This window comes from Enhydra lutris, unplaced genomic scaffold (assembly GCF_002288905.1).
Source record: "Enhydra lutris kenyoni isolate GAN:26980312 unplaced genomic scaffold, ASM228890v2 scaffoldscaffold100, whole genome shotgun sequence".
Lineage (NCBI taxonomy): Eukaryota > Metazoa > Chordata > Mammalia > Carnivora > Mustelidae > Enhydra > Enhydra lutris.
The window spans coordinates 915,721-940,138 of NW_019154184.1; the positions used below are offsets into that span (position 1 = coordinate 915,721).

The 24,418-nt window shown below is 39.7% G+C and overlaps 1 protein-coding gene across 1 annotated transcript in view; it reads right to left on the bottom strand.

The window, feature by feature from the left end:
- Nucleotides 1-6,983: 6,983 nt before the first annotated feature.
- Nucleotides 6,984-24,418, bottom strand: part of LOC111139331 (zinc finger CCCH-type containing 12B) — a 106,032-nt gene continuing 88,597 nt past the window's right edge. The window contains exons 3-5 of the mRNA XM_022491597.1: nucleotides 10,382-10,616; nucleotides 9,598-9,704; nucleotides 6,984-8,404 (exon numbers count right to left, since the gene is read on the bottom strand). Coding sequence (XP_022347305.1) covers nucleotides 6,984-8,404; nucleotides 9,598-9,704; nucleotides 10,382-10,616 — 1,763 coding nt within the window. The remainder of the gene's footprint in view (nucleotides 8,405-9,597; nucleotides 9,705-10,381; nucleotides 10,617-24,418) is intronic.

The following is a 24,418-nucleotide window of genomic DNA, read 5'->3' on the forward strand; positions in this document are numbered from 1 at the left end:
ATCTGGAGCAGCCTGGATTTTATATATTGTGTATGTATTGGTATCCTATGCAAGATTTCTTTTTATTTATTTATTTAATTATTTATTTATTTATTTATTTTTATTTAGGCAAATGGGTTTCGCTGCTAAAGAATTTGGAAATCATGGTTCTAGTCTAGCCCCCAGATTTTATGCACTAAGGCAGACAAAAAGGGAAGGGATTTGTCCGAGGGCACAAAACAAGTTTATAGCATATAGATCCAAGTTGCTTGTAACATTGGCGTCATCTGGGTACTTGTTAGAAATGCACATTATCGAACTCCACTACTGACCTGAATTGGAAAGATTAAGGGTGAGCAGCAATCTGGTTTAACAGTCACCAGGTGATTCTGATGCATGCTAAAGTTTGAGCTGCACCAGAATGTAGAGGGAAAATCTGCCCAAAGATCCAGGTTCCAGGGAACTCCATCATTTTATGGGAGCAACTTTGAGTAAATTATGCCAGATTCTTCATCTGTAAGAAAATAATATTTGCCTCATATTTGTTGTAAGGTTCAAAAAAGATAATAGATGTGAAAGTCATCTTCAAAGTGTACCATGCTTTGTATGTGTGAGTAGTGTGGATTCATAGCAGGATTAGTAGGCCTTGAACTCAAGACTCAATTCTGTATAACCTAGGTCAAAGTGCTTTACCCTGGCCTTCAAAGATGGGCCTAAAGATGAGGAGCAGACTACATGAGTTTATTTCTAGACCAGGTTCAGGGAGGCTAAGAGTCAAGGGTCATTGTTTGCTGGAGTTCTGAAACCTGGGTTCTGTGAAGTAGGTCCCTGGGAAGAGCTGCTTCAGATGGTGGGGTCAGGGGTAGGGTCAGGTGTGGAAGAGGGGTAGGGGAGGACTGGCCAGGAAGCAACAATAGCCCAGTGCCCTTGGACCTCTTCCTTCTGACTAGAGTTCAGAGAACTGATTAGAAAAATTTATCAAACTGTACACATTTAACTGGGGAGCAAGAGTTGGGGGTCAAGGGAAGGGAGTATATATTATATTGTTATTCAGTGACAATAATTGAGAGTTACCTCTTCTGATAGTTCAGATGAAGTGATGAAAAACATGGTTTCTGCTTCTAAGGAACTCCTTTATTTGGACAGGAGTCTGCATGCCAACATAGTTGTAACAGAGTGACAAGCACTAAGAAGGATTGTTCAAAATGCCTACAAGGCCCACTGTAGGTAAGGATCAACAAAACGTGATCAAGGAGGTGGCGCAGCTTAATAAAGGAGGTGATATTAGCAGTGATTTTTCAAAATTAAGTTAGAACAAAGAATAGAAGTAAGGTAAAAGTCTGGAGGGGATAAAGAAAAAGCATGGCATGTTGGGACACCAGTGAAGGGTCCAGGATAACTGGAACATTTTAGTCGTGAGGCCAGAGAGTTAAGCTAGAGAGAGGAATGGTCAAACTAGTTGATTTCTCACCTACGATTAGAGAGGCACTGAATAATCAGTTGTCCCCTCTTGGAATTCTATTGTTACCACTCCCTCCAACACTCAGGCTGCCATTGCTCTCCAAGAAAATCTTAATTTATTAACTTATTCTGTAAGTGTGCCTTATTTCCTCATGAAAGTGTAAGTTCCAGAAGCTAGGAACTGTTTATTTCTCTTCTGTCTCTCCCTAGTCCAGTATAGGCCAGGTCCATATTTGGTATTCAATAAGAACTTAATTACATATATTCCTGAGTAATAGAGGAAGAAAGAAAAGGATAGGGAGAGATGAGCACTCCTAGTCCCAAAAGGATGATAAAAGAGAGAAATATTCTCAGGTTTATGAATAGCCCCTTCCAAAGGCTCAGGCTGGGCTTTCATGTAGCAACTGTGGTCATCTCTGCCCTTAGAATGGGACTGACTTGGATTGTTCAGGGGGTGGGGGTGGGGAGGTTAGGTTGGGAGTAGGAAGCTTCTGAAAAGCATGAGGGAAGAGCAGACATCACTGTAATAAAGAGCTCACTGGTGGGGCGCCTGGGTGGCTCAGTAGGTTAAAGCCTCTGCCTTTGGCTCAGGTCATGATCCCAGGGTCCTGGGATCAAGCCTTGCATCAGGCTCTCTGCTCAGCAGGAAGCCTGCTTCCTCCTCTCTCTCTGCCTGCCTCTGTGCCTACTTGTGATTTCTGTCTGTCAAATAAATAAATAAAATCTTAAAAAAAAAAAAAAGAGCTCACTGGCCTGGGAGCAAGGATGCCTGAAGTTCCAGTCCATGGCTTTGCCATTACCTCCTTGTTAAGCCTTAATCAAATCTCTTTAATTCTTGGATCCTCAGTTCCCACACCTATAACCTGATGGAGTTGATGCAGCTGAGCATTCCACCAGTGACTTCTCTGTAAAGTATAGGGTGCCAGGCTGCTTTGAGTGCTGATATTTTGGTTAATGCCCAGCACATGATATTTCTGTGGCCCTAACGCTATTCAGGGAAGAAACTAATCTGGGCCCTGAGCCCTCCATCTAGTTCTGACCTATGAGTGGAGGCTTGGCCCAGTCCAGGCCTATGAGAAACACCGGATGAGTAGCACTTGAAGCTTCTTTAGTATACAAAGAGAAAGGAAGACATTTGCTTACTGTGATAAAATTCAGATTGAACTCATTTGGGGAGAACTCTCTTCTTGCAAGTCCCAAGGACAGATTTTTTTTTCCTTGTAGTTTCAAGTTTTTATTGAAATTCCCCAAGGGCAAAAAAATGAGGTTTTTAGAAGAGATCTAGAGTATGTGTGTAGGTCGGTGTGGTATGGCTTTTGTTGTTGATGTTCTTAAAGAAACACAGCCATTAGTAGTTAGTAGACAAATAGTTTATGCAGAAAATAAATGTGTTACAGTTCATTATCATCAATGATACAGCATTTTCAGTCATGATTATAGGTGAAACCAATTAAAACCTCATTAGGTAGTCATAGCACATTCATGCTAGTGAGAACATTGCAAAGCACTGCACCTGCATTATAGGGGTAGACAAAACTGGGGATGGGATATATTTTCACTCACCTCTGGTTGGCTTTGTGTATTTTTGTCATTGAGACTTACATTATGTTTGGGTCAAACAAAAAACCCAAAGCGGTTTTATAAAAGTTTACAACCATTAAACAGTATTTGTTTAATCCCACAAATGGATAAAGCAAACTACTATAGCTCAGTGATATACAAATCAGGACTAGAAATAGTCAATCTGCCTATGTATATAGCTAGCTACAATATGATAGACATTTAATATGCTGAGTCTTTTCAAAGGCATCAACTACTATAGACAAGCAGGTTCCCCAAAAATACTGGTTTGGTTTCCAGTGAGAACAAACTGTATTGCCACTTCAGTTTAAGACTATGCCCTCCTCAGTGTCAGACGTGAGGAGAAGAAAAATAGGGGAACGCAGAGAAGAATTAGGAGGACACATGAGCAGGGCTCTTTGGATAGCTTAACGTTATTTTCCCTGTGCAGTCTCAGACCTGGTTCACAGAGTAAAAGTGTATTGAAAGTGTTGGCCCTCAGAAAGGGCAATTGTACAAAGTCCCGTACTAACAGCATAGATAGAACAGTAACAGAACGCCTCTCAAAATGAACTCTTCTATGTTAGAAGAAAGCTCAGTGGCAAAGGTTAATGTGTATCGATGTTTGAATTACTGTATAAAGATAATTTATTCTCAAATAGAAAAGTAGATTTTCATAGTTCTGGAAACTAGCAGAGAGAGAGAGATTAAGAGAGAGAGAGTACTTATATTCTTACTTAGAAGAAAGAAAACTTTTACAGACCTTTTCCATAAGGCATCTGTCATTCTCCCTTCCATACTTTGCATTTTAAGAGACAGTGCAATGGCTATATGCTACCTTGAAAGGGCTCTTGTAACTGGATTGACCATGCCACTCCAGAATCACACTTCTTCAGGTTGAAATAAAAATAACAACAAAATCACAAAAAGAGAAAAAAAAATCACAAAATCTACAAAATCTAAGGCCTGAGCAGGCACAGAATTGCTATGAATTCAGAAATTTAGTGAAAAAAATTAGAAGTACAAAGCACCTCTTGCAAAATATACTGGTCCTTGGAACCACACAGCACACTGTGCAGTAATTCTTGCTGAGTGCTTAGAGGTAAGTATTCAGCAGGACACATGCTTAACCCTAGAAAGGAAGCCTGATTTTATTAGCAGGAGAGCTGAGAAGGTCCCAATGCTTCTTTCTATTTCTTGTTTTATAATTACAAACAAAATGGAAAAAGTCAAGAAGTATGCAGAACTCCGTATAGAGAAAATGTTTTTCTAATAACTTCACTAAAAACCATGCTAGATTTACGCATTCATATATTTATGCTTCTTAAACACTTTTGACACAAAATTCCCTTTGCAGGGGCATATTAAATTTAATAGGCTAAAGAGAACTTATGCAAAATAATGCTTGAAACTGTACACACAATAGCTGTGTGCATAGTAATAAAGAAGCTTGCTCTTTGGAAATAGCTTCCTTATGACCTCCCAGGCTGCTTTCCTGTGACACACAATGCCAGAAACATCATGGTGAAAGTCAGTTACCTAACTTAGTTTATTATAAGTTTTGTACATTTGGTTTTTATACAATCAGGGAAAAAAGATATAATTTGTATCAACAAAAGGTCATTTATGGTTAATTAGGCATTGCTTTTTGTTACTTCAGTTCATACACATTTTATAAGAAGAATGACAATTGTTTTTTGAAAATAAAAAATACATATGCTGCCCTAAAATATTTCCTGTGTTGGGAGGAGCCTACAGTTTTTCTGAGTACTAAACATGAACATGTTCAAGATAAATTGCAGCTGACAAGATAAACCATGTGCTTCCCTGTAAATTTCACAACTAGTGGATACTGTGGTACCATTGATGATTGTGGTAGGAAGATGAATTGGCACAAAGGCAGTACAGTCATCTAAGATTGTCAAATACCCTGATTTAGACATGGGACAGATTCAGGAGGTCCAAGAAGTTGAAGATAGGAAATTATATTTGTGTGAAATTTGGGTGAAACTGTGTGAATTGCAAACACTTCAGTGGCAACTGTCACTCTCTATTTTATACCTGACAGAAAATACTTTTACACCTCAATATGCTGGGGAACAGAAAGATCAGAGGGTAGAAGATGAATATGAAGCTGTGATTAACTGAAGAGAAATGCTGGTTGAAATGCAGTTTTGGTCAACAAGGACAGAGACAGAAAGCCAGAAAGCAGCATGCAAGCCATTATCAAACAACCAAAAACAACCCTGACTACAGCCTCACATGTGGAATGTTTCACAGTAAGAAACATTTATAGGCAGTGTCACACAAAAGACCTACTCCAGGCCTTCTCAACTTTCATGACAAAAAAAAATTCATAGAAATTAGCAAGTTCCATCTCAAGAAGTAGTGAGTAGGTCATGGTCCAAAATGTTTAATATACAATGGATTAAAAAAGGGGTTCATTTAGTACGGCTTAAAAAAATAAATGCCTCTTTTAGAGGCATTTAGCTACAAAGGTTTCCACCCTGAGCAAGATACTAGTTGCACAAATGGTGCCAACCCAAAGTCCTGCAGTGTTTAGTAATGCATTTAAGAATTATCTAAGGGTAAGTGCATCCTTTTTGCATGTATTTGAAGTGCATAACTGAACCAGCTATTAGCAAAGATGTAGCAACCCCTTTTGTGAGCTGCCTTTTTCCACTTAGAAAATACCCTGGTTTTGTTTCCTAAAGAAATTCTGTTCCATCAGTTATTGACCTTATTGCCCAAAGGGTAGACAGCAGAAGAAAGTGGATTACATGTCTGTGCACTGTCCTCCATTACATTTTATCCTTTGATGTGGAATACTGCATAGGTCAGAAGTCTAAAGAGTATCCATTAGACCCTCTTTGAGTGCAGCTTTTGTGTCCATCATGTAATGCTGCACAAGTTTGACCATCACCCCTGGGAAAAGGGAAGTGGAGTCTGGTAATAAATCCCTTGGTCCTCTCAAACTTTTCTGTGCTTGTCTAGCACACACCTGCTATGCTTAGAACTTGAGCTTATCCATCAGCTCCTCTGAAGAAGAAAGCTGTAATCTGATCCCTAATTTGCTAAGGTGAAGAGACTTAAAAGCTAAGAACTGTCAGTAACTGTTGACAAGTAAAAAGTGCAAAGAAAATAGAGCTAGTATGCTCTGATGTCTAAGAAAACAATATTCAAATATTGGCATGTAATTTCACTTTCAAAACTAGTTGAAACTATGAAATGTGACATAAAATCAAGTTGGATTCATGATCTATACAACTGTAGACTAAGGACTGTGCAGAGCTTTTCTTACCATCACTATATAAAAGGTTATATGGAGATACACAAACATCTCAAACTAAATATTTACAGTTATACATGCACTATAGTTGTTAACAATAGGTTTGAAATATATCTCTAGAAGCCTTGATGTGACCCTGTAGCTTGGTTAGTAAAGATATTGAATGGTCAGATAGTCATGCAATAATTTATGCATTTACTTTTAAATAGCTTTAAATATCCTATTAAAAATCCCAAAAGGTTAATTCAACATGTGATTTGATCCTGCTCTCTAAATTAGATATATTATCAATACTTTATAATGTAGAATGTGATTAAGAAAGCATTGGTAATGGAATCCCTTGGGAGTTTCTTGTATTTAGACCTCTTCCCCTGAGTTTTGTCCTCCATTGCATGGTGCTGTGCAAAAAAGCATGGGACTTGGAGTCAGAGGACTCGAGTATGAGTCCTGGTTTGGTCACTTGCTAGCAGTGTGATCTTGGCAAGTAACTTAATCTCAGTGAGATTTAGTTTCCTTTTCTAGAAAATAAGACATTAGTAAGATTTACCATACAGGGCTGTTTTGCGCTTCAAATAACATAAACATTGTAACTTGTAAAGCGCAACACAAAATTATTTGTTACTATTATCATAGTATTAGTGCATTATTAATATTAATATTTATTTTTGTATAAAGGAATAAGTCCTATGTCATGTCAACGAGCAGCCCTAAGCTTAGAAACAATCAAAGCTGCCAGTTGTTGGGCATCTGCAGTGTGGGGATTCTTCTCCATCACTGCAAGGACGATGTTTGAAGGGAAAATATTGCAGAGGTTCTTATAAGTCTGATACTGGTGCTCTGGGATCATATGCTCCCTGTTATCATTGCACATTCCAACCCAAGGATTCCTCCAAAGCTGTTCCATCTTTTCAGGCACGCTCCGTACCATGACTGGCTCATAGCATGGTTGCATGAGGCTGTTACTCAAGGGATAGGAGTGGTAGCCATAGGAATCAGTTACACTGGGCAATGGATCCCAGCTGGCATGTTGTTCCCGGCACAGAGGAGGTCGTCTTTGCCTCATGGGGTTGCTCTCATAGAGGCGGGAGTCAGAAATGCTGTCCATCCGAGTCATTACAAGGGCACGTCCTGGCTGAGGGGTTGCCCCAGGATGGATATTGGGAGGCATAGGGTAGTCTCCAGGACAGCTGGAGCAGGCTCCAGTTGCTGGATGCTGGGCTTGCAAAACTAAGTGGGAAACTGACTGCTTGTGGGGGGCTTGTTTAGAATCCTCTGGGCCATAGCTCTGTGCTCGCGTTAAGGCGTCATGGTAACCATGAGGAAAAGGCTGAAGACGGTTCTGAGATGCGGAGCGATGTAGCTTCAAATTGCCTTCAGGATGACTATCAGCTACAGCCAAGTATAGATTGTTGTAAGAGGAATAGTTGTCATTCCTGGTATGGCTCATACGGTTGTCAGGACAGAGGCTGGGATTTCGGGCATATACCCCTCGGTCTGCTTCAGCCATGTAGTACTCTCGATTATGCATGCTATTGATGTTCAGTTTGGAGAAGTCGCCTAACACTGAATAGTAGCCATGGTCCCCCAAGGACTCAAACTTTGAGTATTGGTCAGCATAGCTAATAGGGGTCCCATGGCTGTTGGTAACCAGGATCGGGGGGTACTGCATGCTGGCCATGTGCTCCAGTGAGGCCTTCTGGTGGGGGAAATGAGAGGATCCTGGCACCGGGCTGCTGGCTGAACGGGTGTTGAGTGCACTCACTGCATGGCTTTTGGGGGGTGGGATTGTGGGGACACTTAGGGCAGTCACAAGTGAGGGGACAGAGCTGGCCTCAGGCTTACGGGCAATGGACACCCATTCCTCAGGCTCCACAGCCATGGACCGGATGCTGGGATCTGATTGGCGCTTGGGGGCCACACGTTTGACTTCTGAGGTTGTCTCACCTTTGGCACTAGACATCCCTGTGCCGCACTTGCCCAGGGTGCCTTCACTCACGGTTTTCACTGTGGACAGTTTGGCACTGATGCGGAGCTCATCAGCCACCGAACGCTGTGGTTGGTTGGCCCGCTCCGGATGGTAGTATTTGCACTTGTGGCCATAGGTGCATTTTTTGCCTGAAAAATAATGCCTTGGGGTAAGACTCTCTCTCATACTGCTGCAAATCTGTCAGAAACTGTTGTAACAATCTGGTTACTCAAGTAAGAGTTTTAGTGTTTGGGCTTAAAGAAGAAAATTAACTGTCCACAAAGATGAGAGAGGCAGGACAACATCAAGGAGGCATCACACACTGTGAGGGGAGAGGGAAGAAGTGGAAAGCTGGGGAGGAAACCACAGTGTAAAAGCTAAGAACTGAGCAGTTGAACAGCCTTCATTTTCCTGTAATTCACAACTTTGCCTAGGCATAACCTGCATGCTGAGGTGGTGTAGGATAGCAGCAGGCAGCATAGTACAATGCAAAAAGCATAGGCTTGGAAGCCAGTCAGACCTGTGTTTCAATTCCAGCTTTGTCGCTTACTAGCCATGTAACCTTCATAAGTGAATTTACCTTCTGAGCCTCAATTTCCTCTTCTGTAAAAAAAGTTCATAATTATGCCTATATTATATGGTCATTGTGAAGATTAAATGACGATAATGAACATGAAAATACTATATAATTTAAATAAATGTTAATTGATAAAAAGAAAAAACCCAAGACATCCCATAAATAAATGATTATCCAAAAAGAGTAAACATGCAAAGTAGCCTCAGACCAGGCAGCCTATGTTGCACTGTTAGGCTTACAAACTTTGTGTCAGAGGGACTTGTGTAAGATCATGAAAGCACTCTAGAAAACTATATTTTAAAAGAGTAAATGAAAATGAAGTTTGAAGGCAAACTGGAAAATACAGAACTGAAGAAAAGAGTATTATTAGTTGACAGAGAGTGCAATCACCTGCTTGAGAGATACGTCCTTCCTGTGGCCAAATCCAATTTGGCTTTGCCCTTTCTGCTTCCATAGGCCATGTGGGTTTCTGCATTTCCCTGCCTCCAGCAACACTGGTCAGGATGGAGGCAGCTAGAGCGCCTGCATTATTTAAACGAGTGACAACTAATCTTTCCTTCAATTCTAGTTACCTTTCCTTCATGTGGTTTATAAGATGTTTCTTTAAATGCCTAACTGAGAATACATAAAGTCACAGACTTAAACTCCCAGGAAGTGGACAAGATAAGATTTTCCATTCGAAAGGGAAACCTTTGAGAAGTAAGTATTCATATAGTCCTTATGTTTCCCTTAGTATAGAACTCAGTTCTGCACATAGGTACTCACCATAAGGGCATGGTTGCTTCTTGTGCTCTGGAACAACAGGTCTCTTTCTCAAGAAATTTTCAAGATTTGGGCCATGACGTCCTAAAGGATCATCTGGAGGCATAAATCTGAAAGCAAACAAGCAAGAGGTAAACATCTTCCTTTCTATCCCCACCCCCACTTCAGGAGTTCAGACCTTCAGTACTCTTTACCTATACTATTGTCACAGCCTTCTAACTGCCCTTTCTGCCTTAAGCTAGGCCAGCAGTTCTTCCCCCATTCTCACTTGAACACACACACACACACACACACACACACACACACACACCACAAGATGATTTTTCCAGTGTATCTTCTTCTGTGGATTATATGTTTCAACCATACTGGCATTCCTGGTGGCTCCCCAACATGAGACTCACTTTCACATCTTTATAGCTTTATTCATGATGTTCTCTTTACCTATAACACCCAGTAGTCCCCTTTCTTCTGTTTGTAAACTTCATCTCAAATGTCATCTCCTGTTTGAGGTTTTTTCCTATCATTTCATGTAGACAAAGCAACTTTAAAAACTCTAACCATACTGCTTATCACAACACATTGTGTCTCTCTTTCTTTCTCTTCTCCACTACACTTTGAGCCTCTTTTAAGGGTGAGTCCTGTTTCTTATTCAACCTCTTATCTCTATGGCAATCAGCATAATACACAGTACACAGTAAGTGTTCAGTAAATGTTTATTGAAATGAAATAATCTATTCCTAGTGCAACTTGGATTTAGTCTATTCAGAGCCTATTGAAAACAACGTACTTGTCATTCACAAAAGAATACATCAGCAACCGCTCCTCTATAAACTTCTTCCATTCTGGCTTTTCAACTTGAAGGTCTCGGTAGTTATCATTAGATACAATGATGCCGTCGGAATCGAAAGCCAATTTGACTATGAACCGGTCATCATAACAGACAACTCTCCTGCCCTGGACCCTTCGGGATGGTGTGAAGACAAGAATCTTTTCTTTCTCCAGTTTACGTAGGATATCTTGATCTGTCAAAATATAGATTATATGCCACACAGTAGAAACCATCTTTGGAAATTAACAACATTATCCTCATATTACAAATACAAAAGTTGGTACTAAATGCATATGTTATTTGCCCTTAGAGAGAAAGTGGTTTCTATTCCTGGCTATGACACAAATTTGGATTGTGACCTCAGGCAAGTCACCTTTTCCTTTGGACTTCAGTTTTCCATAAAGTGAAAGAACTGGATTCAATGACATTCAATGACATTAAAAAGCTACCATGAAGAGTGAGAAATAGCACTGATACCCTACCATTCTTGTTGACTGATTTGCCCTTTGGAGGAAGCAGCAGCTTTTGCCTGCTGAAGAAAACAGAGCAGTATGCTAAGGATATGTCTGTCAGGAGGACGGTAAAGCATCACCTGTGGGAGTTACATTTTTGCCTTCTGCCTGAAGGAAAGCCACAACTAAGGAAAAAACAAAGCTGTAGCATGTTGAGTACCGACCCCCTTTCCTTTTGGCTTCTTAATTGCTGAGGAAAGAAAGTTTACAAGCTGGGCTTGAGCAGGGCCAGGATCCACTCTCAGATGAAGTTGAAACTTGACCATTCTCTTACACCATACACAAAGATAAACTAAAAATGGATTAAAGACCTCAACGTGAGACAGGAATCCATCAGAATCCTAGAGGAGAATATAGGCAGTAACCTCTTCGATATCAGCCACAGCAACTTCTTTCAAGATATGTCTCCAAAGGCAAAGGAAACAAAAGTGAAAATGAATTTTTGGGACTTCATCAAGATCAAAAGCTTCTGCACAGCAAAGGAAACAGTCAACAAAACAAAGAGGCAACCCACAGAATGGGAGAAGATATTTGCAAATGACAGTACAGACAAAAGGTTGATATCCAGGATCTATAAAGAACTCCTCAAACTCAACACACACAAAACAGATAATCATATCAAAAAATGGGCAGAAGATATGAACAGACAATTCTCCAATGAAGACATACAAATGGCTATCAGACACATGAAAAAATGTTCATCATCACTAGCCATCAGGGAGATTCAAATTAAAACCACATTGAGATACCACCTTACACCACTTAGAATGGCCAAAATTAGCAAGACAGGAAACAACATGTGTTGGATAGGATGTGGAGAAAGGGGAACCCTCTTACGCTGTTGGTGGGAATGCAAGTTGGTGCAGCCACTTTGGAAAACAGTGTGCAGATTCCTCAAGAAATTAAAAATAGAGCTTCCCTATGACCCTGCAATTGCACTACTGGGTATTTACCCCAAAGATACAGATGTAGTGAAAAGAAAGGCCATCTGTACCCCAATGTTTATAGCAGCAATGGCCACGGTTGCCAAACTGTGGAAAGAACCAAGATGCCCTTCAACAGACGAATGGATAAGGAAGTTGGGACCCTGTTCAGAAGCTTACAGATAGATCCACAAAACAATTCGGACCGGCATTCTTTCTTATTTGGCACCTCATGCAAACAGCTGATACTCAGAGAACTAGGGTCTTTATGTTCTCAAATGCTATAAAAAGCTAGCTTCAAAAAAAAAAAAAAGCTAGCTTCATATACTGTTGTAAGCAAATGTAGTAATCCTACTGACATTAGGGCTGCATCATGACTTTTGTGGACCTTAGACATGTTTGCCTTTGTGGGCCCCTTCTTTCATAAAGAAGTACTAAAAAATATACTTTACAACTGCTTTGGTATAAAAACAAATAATCTCATTAGCTACATTATTATAAATTAATTGCTATATTTGATTTTTCCTTCATTGTTAAAAGAAAATAAAATTAAAACATCTTTTTGTTATATTTTAATTCCAGTGTAGTTAACATACAGTGCTATATTAGTTTCAGGTGTAAAACACAGTGATTCCAAAATCCCATGCATCACTCAGTGCTCATTAAGACAATTGCACTCCTTATTCTTCATCACCTATTCACCCATTCATACCACCCATATTCCTTCTGGTAACCATCAATGTGTTCCCTATCCATAGAGGGTTTTTCTGGTTTGTCTAACTCTCTCTCTCTCTCTCTTTTTTTTCTTTTGAAGGTATTTTTTGTTTCTTAAAATCCACATAAGAGTGAAACTATGGGTAGCATGATTACTGGATGATAGGGTAGTCGTATTTTTAACTTTTTGAGGAAATTTCATACTGTTTTCCATAGTGACTGCACAAGTTTACATTCCTACCAGAAGTGCACAAGAGTTCCTTTTCCTACATGTCCTCACCAACACTTGTTTCTTGCATTTTTTTTTAATTTTAGCCATTATGACAGGTATGAAGTAATATCTCATTGTAGTTTTGATTTGTATTTCCCTGAAGATGAGTCATGTTGAACATCTTTCATGTGTCTGTTGGCCATCTGTATGTCTTCTTTGAAAGAATGTCTGTTCATGTGTCCTGCCATTTTTTAATTGGATTATTCATTTTCTGGGTGTTGAGTTGTATAAGTCAGAAAGGTTTCTGCCGGTGTTCTCCTCTAGAATTCTGATGGATTCCTGTTTCACATTTAAGTTTTCCATCTATTTTGAATTCATTTTATTTGTATGTTGTAAGACAATGGTCCAGTTTCATTCTTCTGCATGTGGCTCTCTAATTTTCCCAGCACCATTTATTGAAGAGACTGTCTTTTTTCCATTAGATATTCTTCCTTGCTTTATTGAAGAGTAATTGACCATATGTAATTGTGAGTTTACTTCTGGGTTTTCTATTCTGCTACATTGATCTATGTGTCTATTTTTGTGCCAGCACCATATTGTTTTATTTACTACAGCTTTATAACATAACTTGAAATCCAGAAATCTGATGCCTTCAGCCTTGTTTTCAGTTTTCAAGATTGCTTTGATTTTCAGGATATTTTGTGGTTCCATACAAATTTTAGGATTGTTTGGTCTAGCTCTCTGAAAAATGCTGTTTGTATTTTGATAAGGATTGCATTAAATGTGTAGATTGCTTTGAGTAGCATAAACTTCTTAAAAATATTTGTTCTTCCAATCCATGAGTATGTGTCTTTGTTTCTTTCTCAATTTCTTTCATAAGTGTTCTATAGTTTTCAGACTATAGATCTTATATCTCTTTGGTTAGGTTTGTTCCTAGGTACCTTATTGTTTTTGGTGCAAGTGTAAATAGGATTCTTTTCTTAATCTCTCTTTCTGCTGCTTCATTATGGGTGTATAGAAATGCAATAGATTTCTGTACACTGATTTTGTATCTTGCAACATTTCCGAATTCACTTATCAGTCTAGCATTTTTTGAGAGTTTTCAGGATTTCTATGTAGAGTATCATGTCATCTGCAAATAGTGAAAATTTACTTCTTCCTTACTGATTTGGATGCCTTTACTTCTTTTTATTGTCTGATTGCTGTGGCTACAACTTCCAGTATTATGTTGAATAATTATGGACATACATGTCTTGTTCCTATCCTTAGGGGGAAAGCTCTCAGTTTTCCCCCATTGAGGATCATGTTAGCTGTGTAGTTTTCATACATGGCCTTTAATATTTAGAGATAAAGCTACTTGGTTGAGGGTTTTTATGATGAATGGGTGTTGTACTTTGTCAAATACTTTTTCTGCATCAACTGAAATGATAATATGGTTCTTTTTACCCTTTTTTAAAAGTTTTTGTTTAAATTCCAGTTACATACAGTGTAATATTAGTTTTAGATGTACAATATCGTGATTCAATACTTACTTATAACACGTGGTAAAATCACAAAAACTGCACTCCTTAATTCCCATCACCTATTTAATCCGTTCCCTCACCCACCTCCCCTCTGGTAACCATCAGTTTGTTCTCTATAGTTAAGAGCCTATTTCTTCAGCCACAGCAACTTCTTTCAACACACATGTCTCCAAAGGCAAAAGAAACAAAAGTGAAAATGAACTTTTAGGACTTCATCAAGATCAAAACCTTCTGCACAGCAAAGGAAACAGTCAACAAAACAAAGAAACAACCCATGGAATGGGAGAAGGTATTTGCAAATGACAGTACAGACAAAGGGCTGATATCCAAGATCTATAAAGAACTCCTCAAACTCAACACACACAAAACAGATAATCACATCAAAAAATGTGCAGAAGACATGAACAGACACTTCTCCAAAGAAGAAATACAAATGGCTAACAGACACATGAAAAAATGTTCATCTTTAGCTATCAGGATGATTCAAATCAAAACCACATTGAGATACCACCTTGCATCAGTTAGAATGGCCAAAATTAAGAAGACAATAAATGATTTTTTTGGTGGGGGGAATATGGCAAAGGAGTAGGAGATACTGTTTCAACTGGTCCCCTAAAGTGAGATGTTTATCTACCAGAACACTCTGAACACCCATGAAATCATCCTGAAATGTAGGATTATACACTTCTAGATCTTTACAGGGGGCAGAAGACAAGCCAGTGGACAGGTAAAGCAGAGTGGGAATGTCGGACTGATACCGGAAAATAAACAAAAGGGGTAGGGAGCCACCATAAGCGACCCATTGGAAAGTAATACCCCAATATGAGAGTGCCCTGTGATTGAGGACCAGCATTAACTTGGAGTATGATTAAAAGCACTCAAAAAGAGCAAAAGATATTAAGGGGAAACTGGTGGAATCAGGCAGTTACGGGTGCATGAGCTCAAACCCACAGACCCAGGATGGCCACTGCCGATGCCATGCCAAAGAGAATGCTGTGAAGCAGCCAGGCCATGGTCCCTGAGCCACTAGCATGCACGTGAGAGCATCTGGTGTGGATGACAGCCGGGGCTCTCTAGAACCACAGCCTTTTGCACTCTGCACATGCACAACACAACTAGGGTCTGAGTCATGCTCCACACCCTCCCCTGAGAGAAGTCAGTGTGGGTGCTAGCCAGTGCTTTCTAGGACTGGCAAGAGTCTGAACACTCCCAGCCCAGGCCAAAGTGAAAATCTCTTTGCACTTTCTCTGGTTGAGATCTCTCCAGTGGGCTGGACCTGCCCAAAGAGCTGCGGCAAAGGCAGCCACTGGAAGCAGCTCTCTGGACTAATATTGCTCATGGTTTTAGTAACAGTAGGGTACAGAGACAAGCGGGAGCTCCTGAGACCCCCTGTGGCTGGAGACATGTGCTACTGGTGGGAGGTGGCAGAGGGGGAGTTTATGTGCTCTGGACCAGCCAGAGGGGAACAGACTGAGCCTTCTCTCTGAGACTGAGGTCTGGGTGCAGTTTGCTTTCCTCTAAACCTCCAAAGAACCGCCAAAAGCCGCCAAGGGGAAAACAAAACAAAACAAAACCATCCTCCAGAGAACAAAAGCCTGAAAAACTGGTTTCCTCAGAGTCCAGCCACTTAATAAGGGGCAGGAGGACTCAACTCTAGAAAGACTGCCTGAAAAAGACTGCCCCTCCCCCAGAAAACCAGCCAAAAACAAAAACAAAAACAAAAACACAAGAGGACAACCACCACAGGGTCCCCATAAAACTGTAAAACCCCATTACCAGGGGGAAAGAAAATATTAAGCTCCTGGTATGGCCCTAAAACCTGTATACTTCATAGATACAATTTTTATTTTTAATTCCTTCCCACTATTCTTGTTCTTTTTAATTTTTTTTATAATTTTTAACCTGTTTACCATCAAAATGAGAGGTTCAGTACAACACATTCTATAATAACCTTTTAACTTGAACTTTTCTGATACATAAGACATATGTGTTTTTGTTTTGCTTTTCTATTTTTTTAATATTCTTACAGAGATAGGCTTCAAGGTAATCCTCTTTCCCCAATCAATACTACCCCTATATATAAACCAGTTTTAATCCCCCTTTATTTCGGGAAAGTTGAGTCCTTTAAACTAAGATATCAAGATACACCCAGGAAGAATCAAAATAACCTTCTTCACCCACACTGAGGATTTATAATCACCCTCCCATCTTTTTCATCTATCTGTGTTTCTGCGTATTTGTTTTTGTTCTGGTAGTATATAAATCTTATACTTGGGGTGCCTTTTGGCTGGGTTATTTTTTTTTTCTTGTCATTTATTTTTGTCAGTCTTCTTGTTTGTCCATTTTTGTTTGCATACCTTCTAAATTTTAACTTTGGGACCCATTCTGACCGGGTCTTTTCTTTTCTTTTTTTTTCCTTTTTTTTTCTTTTCTTTCTTTCTTTTCTTTCTTTTTTTTTTTTTCCTCAGTCTGTCTTTTCCTATCTCTCCCTCTTTTGTTCTTTTTTCTTTCTTTTTGGTGGGGACTCCTGATTGCTCAGAAGTGTTCCAGGGTGCACCCTGCCTGGATCATGGTTGATACATTCAGCTACACATCCCCTCAGCCATCTCTCACCAAAATGACTAGGAGGAGGAATGCCCAACAGAGGAAAAATTCAGAGATTGGGCCCTGTGCCACAGAACTATTGGATATGGACATAAACAGTATGTTGGAAAAGGAATTGAGGGCAATGGCTAGGTTGGAGAAAACCACTAAAGACAACATGGAATCAATTGGGGCAGAAGTGAAAGCCACCAGGGAAGATGTTAACAATGCTGGGGCACCTCGGTGGCTCGTTGGGTTAAAGCCTCTGCCTTCAGCTCAGGTCATGATCCCAGGGTCCTGGGATCGAGCCCCACATTAGGCTCTCTGCTCAGCAAGGAGCCTGCTTCCCTCCCTCTCTCTCTCTGCCTGCCTCTCTGCCTGCTTGTGATCTCTCTCAAATAAACAAATAAAATCTTTAAAAAAAGATGTTAACAATGTTACCAGTGAATCCCAATCTAACCTAAATTCTCTAGAACTAGAGTAACTGAGGCAGAACATAGAATCAGTGATCAAGAGGACAAACTGATAGAGAAAAAGGATCAGGAGGCGGCCTGGAACAAACAGCTTAGAAGCCATGAAAACAGAATTAGGGAAATAAGTGACACAATGAAATGTTCCAACATCAGAATTATTGGAATCCCTGAGGGGGAGGAGAAAGAAAGAAGACTACAGGATAGAGTTGAATAAATTCTCCATCAAAATTTTCCAATCTGGGGAATAGAACCAGTGTTCATGTCCTAGAGGCAGAAAGGTCACCACCCAAGATCATAGAATCTAGAAAGACCTCGAGACACCCGATTGTAAAAATGATGAATCACAATTTTAAGCAGGAGCTCTTGAAAGCAGCTAGGGCAAAGATATTCCTTATGTACAGAGGAAGGCCCATCAGAATAACATCAGACCTGTCCACAGAAACCTGGCAAGCCAGAAAGGGCTGGTAAGAAGTATTCAGGGCACTAAATGAAAAGAACATGCAGCCAAGAATACTTTATCCAGCAAGGCTGACATTCAAAATGGATGGAGAGATAAAGAGCTTCCAAGACTGGTAAGGTTTAAAAGAGTATGTGACCACCAAGCCGGCACTACAAGAAATATTAAGGGGGATTCTATAAGAGAAGAAAGAACCCAAGAGTGTCATTGAACAGAAATTTATGGAGACATCTATAGAAACAAAGAATTCACAGGCAACACGATGTCAATAAAAACATATCTCTCAATAATCACTCTCAGCGTGAATGACCTAAACACTCCCATTAAATGGCACAAAGTTGCAGATTGGATAAAACAACAGGATCCATCCATATGTTGTCTACAGGAGACCCATTTTGAAACTAAGGATACATCCAACTGAAAGTGAAGTAATGGAGAAGCATCTTTCATGCCAATAGTTCTCAAAAGAAGACTGGGGTAGTGATTCTCATATCAGATAAATTAGATTTTAAACTAAAGGCTATAGTCAGAGATACAGAAGGACAGTACATCTTTCTTAAAGGGTCTATCCATCAAGAAGATCTAACAATTGTAAATATTTATGCCCCCAATATGGGAGCAGCCAACAATATAAGACAACTGTTAATCAAGATAAAAAGACACATTAATATGAATACATTGATAGTAGGGATCTTAACACACCACTCTCAGATCATCCAAGCAGAAAAGCAACAAAATAACAAGAACATTGAATGACACATTGGACCAGATAGACCTCATAGATATATACAGAACATTCCACCCTAAAACAACAGAATACTCATTCTTCTCAAGTGCACATGGAACTTACTCCAGAATAGACCACATACTGGGTCACAAATCAGGAATCAACTGATACAAAAAGATTGAGATTATTCTCTGCATATTCTCAGACCACAATGCTTTGAAACTGGAACTCAACCAGAAGAAAAAGTTCAGAAGGAATTCAAGCAACTGTAAGGTAAAGGCCACCTTGCTTAAGAATTTTTTGATCAACCAGGAAATCAAAGAAGAACTTAAACAACTCATGGAAACCAATAAGAATGAAGATACTTTGGTCCAAAACCTATGCAATACAGCAAAGGCAGTACTAAGGGGGAAATACATAGCTATCTAAGCCTCCCTCAGAAATATTGAAGAATACAGCAGCTGTCTTTACATGTTAAAGAATTGGAGAATCAACAACAAATTAGGCCAACTTCACACATAAGAAGGGAAACAATGAAAAATAGAGTGAGGTCAATGAGATAAAAAAACTAGAGATACAATAAAATGCATGAAAGAAACTACAAGCTGGTTTTTTGAAAGAATCAATAAGATCGATAAACCACCAGCCAGACTAATCCAAAAGAAAAGAGAAAGGACACAAATTAATAAAATTATGAATGAAAGGGGAGACATCATGACTAACACCAAGGAAATAGAAACAATCGTCAGAAATTCTTACCAACAGTTACATGCCAATAGTTTAAGCAGCCTAGATGAAATGGATGCATTCCTGGAAATCCATAACCTTCCAAGACTGAAACAAGAAGAAATTGACAACCTGAATAGACTAGTAACTAGATTAAAACAGTAATCAAAAACGTCCCCCAAAACAAGAACCCAGGACCTGACGGATTCCCTGGGGAATTCTACCAAACTTTCAAAGAAGAAATAATACCTATTGTCCTGAAGCTGTTTCAAAAATTAGAAACAGATGGAAAACTTCCAAATTCTTTCTATGAAACCAGCATTATCCTGATCCCCAAACCAGGCAAAGACCCCACCAAAAAGTAGAATTTCAGATCAATATCCCTGATGAATATGGATGCCAAAATTCTCAACAAGATCTTCACTAATAGGATCCAACAGTACATGAAAAAGATTATCCATCATGACCAGGTGGGATCTATCCCTGGAACGCAAGGGTGGTTCAACATTCACAAATCAATCAATGTGATAGAACAAGTCAATAGGGAAGAGAGAAGAACCACATGGTCCTCTCAATGGATGCAGAAAAAGCATTAGACAAAATCCAGCATCCGCTCCTAATTAAAATGCCTCAAAGTATAGGGATAGAGGGAACATTCCTTAACTTCATAAAATCTATCAATGAAAAGCCCACAGCGAATATCATCCTCAATGGGGAAAAGCTGACAGCTTTCCCTTTGAGATCAGGGACACGACAAGGATGGCCACTCTCACCACTCTTATTCAACATAGTATTAGAAATCCTAGCAACAGGAATCAGACAACAAAGATACATAAATGGTATTCAAATTGTCAATGAAGGGGCACCTGGGTGGCTCAATACATTAAGCCTCTGCCTTCAGCTCAGGTCATGATCTCAGGGTCCTGGGATCGAGCCCCATGTCAGGCTCTCTGCTCTGCAGGGAGCCTGCTTCCTCTGCCCTCTCTGCTTGCTTCTCTGCCTACTTGTGATCTCTCTCTCTGTCAAATAAATAAATAAAATCTTTAAAAAATAAAACAAATTGTCAATTAAGAAGTCAAACTCTCTCTCTTCGCAGATTACATGATACTTTGTATGGAAAACCCAAAATACTCCACCCCCAATCCAGTAGAACTCACATAGCAATTCAGTAATGTGAAATCAATGTGCAGAAATCAGTTACTTTCTTATACATTAACAATGAAAATACAGAAAGGGAAATTAGAGAATTGATTCCATTTACTATAGCACCAAGAACCCTAAGATACCTGGGAATAAACCTAACCAAAGAGGTAAAGGATCTGTACTCAAGGAACTACAGAACACTCATGAAAGAAATTGAAGAAGAAAGAAAAAGATGGAAGACCATTCCATGCTCATGGATTGGAAGAATAAACATTGTTAAATTGTCTCTACTGCCTAGAGCAATCTCTACTTTCAATGCCATTCTGATCAAAATTCCATCAGCATTTTTCAAAGAGCTGGAACAAACAATCCTAACATTTGTATGGAATCAGAAGAGACCCAGAAATACTAAGGAAATGTTGAAAAATAAAAGCAAAATTGGGGGCATCATGTTGTCTGATTTCAAGCCTTACTACAAAGCTGTGATCACCAAGACAGAATGGTACTTGCACAAAAATAGACACATAGACCAGTGGAATAGAGTGGAGAGCCCAGGTATGGACCCTCAACTCTATGGTCAAATAATCTTTGACAAAGCAGGAAAAAATATACAGTGGAAAAAAAAAAAAACATTCTCTTCAATAAATGGTGCTGGGAAAATTAGACAGCTATGTGTAGAAGAATGAAACTCGGCCATTCTCTTACACCATACACAAAGATAAACTCGAAATGGACAAAAGACCTCAATGTGAGGCAGGAATCCATCAGAATCCTAGAGGAGAACATAGGCAGTAATGTCTTGGACATCGGCCATAGCAACTTCTTTCAAGATACATCTCCAAGGCAAAGGCAACAAGCAAAAGTGAACTTCTGTGACTTCATCAAGATCAAAGACTTCTGCACAGCAAAGGAAACAGTAAAAAAAAAAAAATGAAGAGGCAACCTGTGGAATGGGAGAACATATTCGCAAATGACAGTACAGACAATAGGCTGATATCCAAGATCTATAAGGAACTCCTCAAACTCAACACACACAAAACAATCACATCAAAAAATGGGCAGAAGACATGAACAGACACTTCTCCAAAGAAGACATACAAATGGCTAACAGACACATGAAAAAATGTTCATCATCACCTGCCATCAGGGAGAGTCAAATCAAAACCACATTGAGATACCACCCTACACCAGTTAGAATGGTCAAAATTAACAAGATGGTAAACAACGTGTGTTGGAGAGGATGTGGAGAAAGGGGAACCCTCTTACACTGTTGATGGGAATGTGAGTTGGTGCAGCCAATTTGGAAAACAGTGTGGAGATTCCTTAAGAAATTAAAAGTAGAGCTTCCCTACGACCCTGCAATTGCACTATTGGATATTTGCCCCAAAGTTGCAGATGTAGTGAAATGAAGGACCATCTGTACCCCAATTTTCATAGCAGCAATGGCCACAGTCGCCAAACTATGGAAAGAACCAGGATGCCCTTCAATGGACAGATGGATAAAGAAGATATGGTCCATATATGCTATGGAGTATTATGCCTCCATCAGAAAAGATGAATACCCAAATTGTATCAACATGGACAGAACTGGAAGAGATTATGCTGAGTGAAATAAGTCAAGCAGAGAAAGTCAATTATCATATGGTTTTGCTTACTTGTGGAGCATAAAGGAATAACAAGGAGGACATGGGGAGATGGAGAGGAGAAGTGAATTGGGGCAAATTCAAGGGGAGCCAACCTATGAGAGACAGTGGACTCTGAGAAATGATCTGAGGGTTTTGGAGGGGAGGGAGGTGGGGGATTGGGTTAGTCTGGTGGTGGGTATTAAGGAGGGCATGTATTGCATTGAGCACTGGGTGTGGTGCATAAACAATGAATTCTGGAACAGTGAAAAGAAATTTAAAAAAATAAGATGAATCTCATGTAGGCAGCATATAGATGGGTCTTGTTTTTTTAATCCATTCCACCACTCCACTAAATGGAGCATTTAGTACATTTATATTCAAAGTAAGTATTAATAGTTATGTACTATTGCCACTTTATTACTTGTTTTGTCATTGGTTCAGAAGACTTTCTCTGATCCTTTCTTGTCTTTCATCTCTCCTTTGCATAAAAGGGTCCCCTTTAGTATCTCCTGCAGGGCTGTTCTTGTGTTTAGTTTTTGTCTGGGAAACTCTTTTTCTCTCCTTCTGTTCTAAATGATAGCCTTGCTGGATAGTGTGTGCTTGGTTGCAGATGTTTCCCATTCAGCGTGTTGAATATATCATTCTCCCTTTTGTCTTGCCAGGTTCCTGCTGAGAAATCTGCAACTAGCAATATGGGTGTTACCTTGGAAGTTAAGGACTTTTTTCTTGCTGCTTTTAAGATTTTTTTCCTTATAATTATCATTTGCAAATTTAATTACAATATATCTTGTTGGCCTGATTTCATTGATTTTGATGGGAGATCACTGTCTCCTGGATCTGGATTTCTATTTCCCTTGACAAATTAGGGGAGTTTTTTGCTGTATTACCTGAAATAAATTTTCTGCCCCATTTTTTCTCTCTTCTTCTGGGACTCCTATAATGTGAGTTATTTCATTTGATAGAGCCAGTGATTTCCTTATGTCTATTCTTTTGTTACATAATTCTTTTTCTCTTTTGTTCAGCTTCATTGTTTTCCATTATTTTTTCTTCTAGGTCACTAAATTGTTCCTCTGCTTATTCTAGTTTGCTGTTCATTGCGTTAAGTCTGCATTTGATCTTGTTTATTGGATCTTTCATCTCTGATTAATTCTTTTTTAACTCTTTTATCTCTATTGTAAGGGTCTCACTGATGTCTTACATTCTTTTCGCAAATTCACTAAGTATACTTATGATTGTTGCCTTAAATTCTCCATCAGGCATTTTACTTATATCTCTTTTGCTTAGATTCCTGACTGTGGCCTTGTCTTGTTCTTTCATTGAATATAAATTCTTCCTTCTTGGCTTTTTTTCTAAGTTTCTTCCTTTTTCTGTGTTTTTGAAAAGCCAATTATGTTTCCTGCTTCTGAAAGTAATGGCCTTATGAAAAAGAGGTCATGTAGTCCCCAGGGCTTGGCACTTCAGGGATTATCTCTGGTGTGTGCTGTGTGTGCTCTGCTATTGTGATTTGGCTGCTCTGTCCTTCAGGCCAGTCATCCGCAGAGGCTTTCCTTGCCAGTTGCGGGCAGTGCTTGGTCCCTGGCCTGAATGTTGTGAGTTTTATGTTGGTGCACTCTGGTGTGCTTCTAAAGTGAGACCTGACACCAACTCCACAAGAACTGAGGTCTTAAAGAACTCTGTCATCAGGGAATGTGGTGTGGGCAGGGGTTTGTTCTGTTCTTCTGGGGGAGGGGTCTGTTGTGCTGGGACCAAATCTTGCTTGACATGAAGGGATGTCCCATCAGAGCTCAAGGGAACTGGGCTTGGCATATGCAAGTTAGCCATCCATTGTACATGATGAGCTGCTTTTTGCAAGTGGCTCAAGTTTACGCTAAGGGCCAGGGCAGAGAAATAGTGCTAGCCATGTCATTTTTTCCCAGAGAGGGATCTCTGTGAATCCTGCCTCTCAGAGAAGTACTCCTAGCATAGCAAATAATCTTTGCTCTATGTACCCCAGGCATTTTTCAGATGGCTGTTTCCATACTGTCTATCCCAAGGTTATTTGCTTGCTCTCTCCATGAATAGCACAGTGCCCTCCTGGCTCTATCTCAGGCAAGTCTTCTGACCTTTTAGTCTCCAGGCTTTAGAGAATGGTGTGGGCAGGGGCTTGTGCTGGTCATCTGGGGGAGGGACCTGCTACTCCATTTTCTTTAGGTTATCCAATTTGTTGTCATATATATATACATACATATATATATATATATATACATATATATATATATATATAATCATTTTTTTTTATTTTCAGCATAACAGTATTCATTGTTTTTGTACCACACCCAGTGCTCCATGCAGTCCATGCCCTCTCTACTACCCACCACCTGGTTCCCCCAACCTCCCAC